General features: G+C 49.2%; 1 protein-coding gene across 2 annotated transcripts in view; it reads left to right on the top strand.

The window, feature by feature from the left end:
• Positions 1-4,017: 4,017 nt before the first annotated feature.
• PDE5A (phosphodiesterase 5A) overlaps positions 4,018-7,084 on the top strand; it is a 145,998-nt gene continuing 142,931 nt past the window's right edge. The window contains exon 1 of one of the 2 annotated variants that reach the window (XM_007464845.1): positions 4,018-4,232. In XM_007464845.1, the coding sequence (XP_007464907.1) occupies positions 4,111-4,232 (122 nt within the window). In that variant the 5' untranslated portion in view covers positions 4,018-4,110. Of the gene's footprint in view, positions 4,233-5,769; positions 5,796-7,084 lie in introns of those variants that run through there. The other variant, XM_007464846.1, reaches the window with a different exon arrangement.

A 7,084-nucleotide genomic window follows, 5' to 3' on the forward strand; every position in this document is an offset into this window, starting at 1 on the left:
GGTCCTCTCACTGTTGTGGCCTCTCCCGTTGCGGAGCACAGGCTCCAGGCGCGCAGGCTCAGCGGCCATGGCTCACGGGCCTAGCGGCTCCGCGGTATGTGGGATCTTCCTGGACCGGGGCACGAACCCGTGTCCCCTGCATCGGCAGGCGGACTCTCAACCACTGCGCCACCAGGGAAGCCCCATCACAGTCTTATTAATTAGTTTTAGCAACTATTAATAATTTTCTAATTACTTGATTCCTTTTATATTTATTAGTTGGCATTCTACTGTAAGGAACATTCCTTTCTCTTCTATTTATTTGCTTATCTATTTATTTATTTATATCAGTATGGAATCACAGTTTCTTATTTTAGTCAATGGTTTAAAATTTGCTGCTATCAGTATATATTGTGATATTCCAATTGCTTCAGACTTGTACATTGGAAGCCCCTTTCATATATGTCCTCTGTTCTGATATGTTGGTATCATTTTTAAGTCTTTCTTATTTTCTGTCAAAACAAGATTTTCCAGGCATATTTTGTACTTTCCCTGTCACAAACCTGGAATCTTTTCTCCAAAGACTCCTGGTTTCTTTTAAAGTGAAGAGTGGTATTTAGAAACCAAAATCTGGGACTAAGTGTACTCATTGTCACATGGATGTCATTGCTTCTAGTATCTCTCAGTGACAGTGGAAAATATACTGAGATAAGTTTATTAAAATATGTGCAAGACATGTACACTAAAAACTATAAGACATTGCTGGGAGAAATTTAAAAGATCAGAATAAATGGATAAATATACTATGTTAACAGATTCTAGGACTCAGTGTTATTAAGATGTCAATTATGAAGATGTCTTCTGCTTAGCATCTCACAAGACTGCAATCAATTTATTGGCTGGGATCATGGTCTCATCTGAAGCTTGACTGGGGAAATACCTGCTTCTGTGCTTACTCCAGTTGTTGGTGACATTCAGTTCCTTGCCGTTATAAGAGTGAGGAATTCATTTTTCTTTCTGGATAGAGCTCCTTGTAGGCAGTCAGCTGGAGGCTGCCCACAGCTCTTAAAAGCTGCCTGCATTTCCTTGTCATGTGGGATTTCCCCACATGACACATGCACACACACACACCCACACACATTTAATTTTTAACCTCCAATTCCATTTCAACACCAAAATGTACCTTCTAGGCTTCCTGTTCAACAATGAGAAACCTAGATCCCATTATATGTGCAAATGTATTTACTCAGTTTTTTCAAGCCTGGAACATATAGGTTTGCTGCAAGGAAACAGAAGATATTATGTGGTATTTGAAAAAAAAAATGGCAGGAAAGATGTCATGACTTTGTTCTCTTTTTTGGAAAAGGAATTTGATCATCCATGGTTTTGTTTGTTTTTTCTACTTGTTTGAATAAAACCTTTAACAGTAGAGGTCAGTAAAAATCATGTAGAACCTTGTAAGCCATGTTAGAGAGTTTGGGTTTTATTCAATGGGAATACATTGGAGGGCTTCCTGTTAAGTCATTGCATGTTTGTTTGTTGTAAGTAGCATTCACATCATTTTCCAAGTTATTTCCTGGTAATGTTTATTATTTACTAATTCTTCAACTTATTCTAAAACAAGATTTGAGATGGTTAGAGCAATCCATACCAAAAAGTTAGAACATACATAAAATAATGGGGCAAATTGGGATAAAGAATAAGTGGAGCTGGAGAACAAAAGGCCAGGGTGAGGCCAGTTCAAAATATGCTTAACTTTATAAAGTACTTTAAAGTCACAAGAGGTATTCTTTTATCTGAGTTTTCTAGAGACTAGAACATTTTGAAATGCCTCATCCCCCTTCCCTTGAGATATACTCACTCAGGTTAACAGGCCTTCACAGTAACCCTCAACCCAGCATCTACACCACACAGAAATGAGACTCATGATGGGATAGTCCACAGATTGTTTGTCTTGCACAAACTTTTCGGAAGCCTTCCTGATTTCTGATAATTTAACCCTTTGAAGTTAGGAGAGAAAATGGACATTTTTAATCATGGTAGCCAGCCAAGGCAAGCAATTCAAGCCAAAAATCCACTCCATCTTTAGTAGGACGTAGAGTTTTAAATTATAATTGACCTCTTGAGAGGAGAAACGCATGGCTTTCCACAAGGAAAAACTGAGCACTTTTGTTCATGAGCACTGTAATCACTATCATAGTAACAAATTAGGAGAGAACTCATTTTAAAATCTGATATAATTTATTATACATTACTTCATTCTCTACTCCCTTGCTTGGTTTTTAATGGTTTGTGGCTACTTGCATACAACAATGAAGTTTCAAAGAAACTGAAGTTACAAAAGGACAATTATTTAATGCAGGAAGTATAAACCATTGCATTGGGGGATTGGAAGACATTTTTTAAAGTTCTCATATTATCTGTTTAATGATGTGTTTCTATGTGGTGAGTAATGTCTTACATTCTTGCCAAGAATATTTTGAAAGGAGTTTGTTAAAAGTATGTCGGCTAAATCACTTTTGGTATATCACTGCTAATGGTGTCATTCGCACGTTGTGAAACACAGCTCCAGTTTAATTTTGCCAAAAAAATTAGGTCATGGCAAAATACTATACTAAAACTGCACGGAGATGGGGAATGAGGATAAAGCAAAGGAAGACACCAATTCTTTTTTGTAAAGCATGATAGGGATTGGACAAAACAGGGTAGTAAGGCTGAGCCCTTTTAAACAGATACTTTTTTCGTGGTGTGTGTGTATTAATTCCAGTTCAGTATAAATGATGAATTAACTTAAAATTGGGCTAACTGGCTGCTCTGGTACCTGGGTAGTGCCCGTACTCTCAAGTTAACCTAATTGTACGGAGACGCCCTTGTTTTCTGACTTCATACACAAACCATCGTGATTATTGTATTTCAACCTACCTTTTTCTTTTTCCAGTCAGGAAAAGGAGCTTAATGCAAATTAAGCCTTTGATGAGAAGGCACTTAATTTATAATTATTGTTGTTGTTATTATTAACATTAAATCACGGGAATGGTTTTGTTGGAAGTTACCCACCAGGACCTGCAAATCTATTGAGGTGACACACGCCCCAACTCTCCTTACCCAGGAGTGGTCCTCGGCTGGGGCGCTTTGAGCCACTGCGCTGGCTGAGCTCCGAGGAAGGTGCGTCCCTGCTCCTCCCAGACCCATGCGCTGGGCTGGTGGAAAGCGAGGCGGGACAGTCATTGTTCTCCCAGGCCTGAGGAAAAGTGCCCGGGCTACCACCACCTCTCATTTTCGGGCGAAAATAACCCCAGCTACCGCTCTCTGGGCTTGGGATGGTTCTCCACAGCGCGACCTTCCCTTTCCTAGAGCGGGAAGCCCAGCGAACACTCAGAGTCTCCTTTGTGCGCTCCTCTGGAGCCGGCTCGGCACACAGCGCACCCCAGCGGCCGCCTTGGCTTCCTTCTAGTCCTGGCCACTAGGATTCCGGAGAGCTCGCCAGTCGCCTCCGCGGCCGCCTCGGAATCTTGGGACTGGAGAGACTGCGAGAGCCAGTCTCAGCCAGACCCCAGGGAAAGCGCGGGGCTGCTGCACCCCGCCACACCTGGGAGCAGTGAGGACCGGGAGAGGCGGGGCGCGGCAGGGGGGGGGGCCCGGGGCCGCTCTCTGGGCTTGGGATGGTTCTCCACAGCGCGACCTTCCCTTTCCTAGAGCGGGAAGCCCAGCGAACACTCAGAGTCTCCTTTGTGCGCTCCTCTGGAGCCGGCTCGGCACACAGCGCACCCCAGCGGCCGCCTTGGCTTCCTTCTAGTCCTGGCCACTAGGATTCCGGAGAGCTCGCCAGTCGCCTCCGCGGCCGCCTCGGAATCTTGGGACTGGAGAGACTGCGAGAGCCAGTCTCAGCCAGACCCCAGGGAAAGCGCGGGGCTGCTGCACCCCGCCACACCTGGGAGCAGTGAGGACCGGGAGAGGCGGGGCGCGGCAGGAGGGTGGCCCGGTGCCTGAGCAGCTTCGCCGAAAGCCGGCCGGACTGGAGCAGGGCGAACGGGGAGGGTCTCGAGGCAGAGTCCAGCTCCTCCAAGGGAGGGACCCCAGCTGGGGTGGAAAACCAGCACCAGCAAGCCGCAGAGAGGCGCCGCGCCGATCATGGAGCAGAGCGGCCCCGGCTCCGCGCGGCCGCAGCAGCAGTGGGACCAGGACTCGGTCGAAGCGTGGCTGGACGATCACTGGGACTTTACCTTCTCTTACTTTGTTAGGAAAGGCACCAGGTAAGAAGAGGACCCACGGAAGACCCTGCCGGGGCATGGAGCGTGACCTGGGGCTATTCTCTCTCCCCTATTGAATTTTCCCCTTCGTTAACCATTAAACCGTCTCCACTCTCAGGCCCTTTGCTTTTGAAGTAGGGCCATGATCCTGTTAACGGTGTAGAGACCTCGACTTTAAGGCGAGTACAGTCGAAAAACCGTCGGATTCGATCCAACTTGCTCACAAAGTTCAAATACAAAAATGAACGTGCCGATCCCCCCCATACACACACACACACACACACACACACACACACACACACACACACACACACACACACACACACACACAGGCAGCCCGCCCCACACACACACACACACACACACACAGGCTGGCAGCCCTGGTATTCCCTGGGAGCAAGATTATTTTCATATATCTGCGCTCACGGGCCTTCCTCTAGCCCTTCTCTAGCCTCCTGGTTCCCCTAAAGCTCCTTAGCGAAACCAAAACAGATTTTAAGCCCCTTCCCTGCAGCTCCGGAAGCACCATTTCCAACGCGTTCCCTGTGGCTCCGCTCCTCCCCCGTCCCTCTCCGCCCCGGCCCTGGCGGGGCGGGGAAGCCAGGGTGGGGGCGAGACCACGAAGAAGCCCAAAGGCAGCAACATGCCGGAACCTTCCCAAAGTGAGTGATGTCGCCTTTTGCCCCCTTCCAGTCCCCTGGTTGTCCCGCGCTCCCCTTTTCCTTCGCTTTTGCGCGCAAGGCGGCGCCGCCGAACGGGCTCCGCGGAGGGGTTCGTGGCGTGCACACAAAGGGAGGTGGGGAGGCGCGGCGGTGAGCGGACCCCAGCGGGTGACAGGTCCCGCGGCCCGAGGCGACCCCAGAGGCCAGCTCTTCCTGGTCCGGAGCCAAGCGCTGGGGCGGCTGCTGCGGAGGGCGGGGAGGAGGGAGCCTGTCTTTTGGGAGGCGGGGTCCTGTCCTTTGGGAGGCGGCTGCCCAGCGAGCAGTCGGGGCGCGCGTGGGAAACGCTCGCGGGAGACTTGGAGAGGAATTGAGACTGAAGCCGAGGGTCTAGGAGGGTGGAACGGAGAGTGCGGGGCGGGCGGGTGCCCCGAAGCCGGAGGAGTTGGTGCGAAGCCGGGGCGCGGGCAAGGCTGCTGCGCTCGGACTCGGGCTGACTCCCAGACGCACCCCTTTGGAGAAGGGACCCGAACCTCGCCGTCGCCGGCTCCCGGCAGCGGCCTTCGGGCAGCTGACGCTGGCCGCCTCGCCGGGAGGGAGACGCACGCGGGGCGGTGATGGTGAAAGGGCCGCCTGGGGCTGGGCGCTGGGCTCCCACTCGCCGGCGCACCGCTGCGACTCATCCGGGCGCTCCCAGCCAGGGGGCGACGCAGCGCGGGGCGAACGGGCGGCCGCGGGCGGTGGCGCGACCGCGGGGGCGGTAGGGGAGCCGGCTTCGCGTTACCGGCCTCACCTGGGCACGTCGTCGACCCCCAGCGCCTCCTGGAGTCCAGGGTCCGTCGAGGCCGCCTGATCTGCACCTCCAACTCACCACGTTTGCTATGTTGCCTTTTGGGGACAAAACAAGGTACTTCCTTCAGCATCTCCCTGTCTTTCCCACTTCCCCTGGGGGCGCGGTGGGGGCCGGGTGCTGGGGGTTGGCACCCGGGTCACACCGGCGGGGCGACGCTTTACTGAAAATGGACTGAGATTTTTGTCTTCCTTTACTTTCCTGTGGATGTAATACTTTGAGGTCTTAGATGGGGCTCTTTTTAACTCCGCGTCTTCTAACGGACGTTCAGAGTTGGTGTCGATTTGATCACTTTCGGAGGTTTTTAATAAGAGGCGGTGGCTTCGGCGCAAATCTTATCTCTTCTGTTTAATTACTCCGCCCTCCTTTTAAAATCCTGTTCGCCGCTTTCGCCTTCTATCAAAATCCTAAATCTGGAGCGACCAGAGGATAAACCCTGAATGGAAAGTGGTTTCTTTCCGAAGAGGACTTTTTTGCGAGTTTGGGGTGAGGCACTAAGACCATCTAGGTCTGGAATTATCGATTGCTGGGAGCCAACAGTTTTTAGAGGTCACCTCCTCCTAGGCCATCTGTCCCCGGTTTGTTTTCACCCTTGCACACTTCCACTCTTCCGCCCTTAATGAACTATAGCGCATAGAATGGGGAATGGGCAGGAGAACTGGGCTGATATTTTAAATGTGTAGGGGGATGTTCTTTAGAGATGTTCTTCAGGCAGATTATTAAGAAAGAACAAAATTACTTATTTTAAAATCAGCGTAAATGTCCTTTGTCCCCCCCCCCCCCATTTTAAAGACAAACTTGGGATTGTTTGCCGGTAGGTTTTAACTCATACGTAAAAGCACTTCACTTTGAGAGCCTGCCAGAACTTTGAGTTACTTTTTTTTGGAAAATAAATTGAATGAGTTAAGTTACATTTCTTTTCACATTACTTTTTTCCCCAAGTAGCATAGGATTAAAATCCCAATTCTCAAAAGTACACTGCTTAGTGTAAAATTTAGACCTTCAGTTTGGATTTTTATATTACAGTTGGTGTTGACAAGAGGCTGAACCCTTTCTGTGATATATATATGTGTGTGTATATAATCTTGAGAGAAGAGTTTATCTTGAGTGTAAGCCGGAAAATGAAAGTGTAAGACATTCAAGAGTAGGGCAGGCCCTCAATTTTAGGAGTTACAAGGCGCTGAAAGTTGTCAGTGTGAAGAATATAATCTAAGTCTTATGCGTAGCCAGAGGTTTTTCAAGAAACAGTATTCCAGTTTGGGCTTATATTTGATGGCATTAACTGGAAACTTAAAATAAGAATCAGAGATTGGGCACTAGTTGATTATAAAAAGGTCAACCTGCTG

This window comes from Lipotes vexillifer, unplaced genomic scaffold, assembly GCF_000442215.2.
Source record: "Lipotes vexillifer unplaced genomic scaffold, Lipotes_vexillifer_v1.1 scaffold231, whole genome shotgun sequence".
Classification (NCBI taxonomy): Eukaryota; Metazoa; Chordata; class Mammalia; order Artiodactyla; family Lipotidae; genus Lipotes; species Lipotes vexillifer.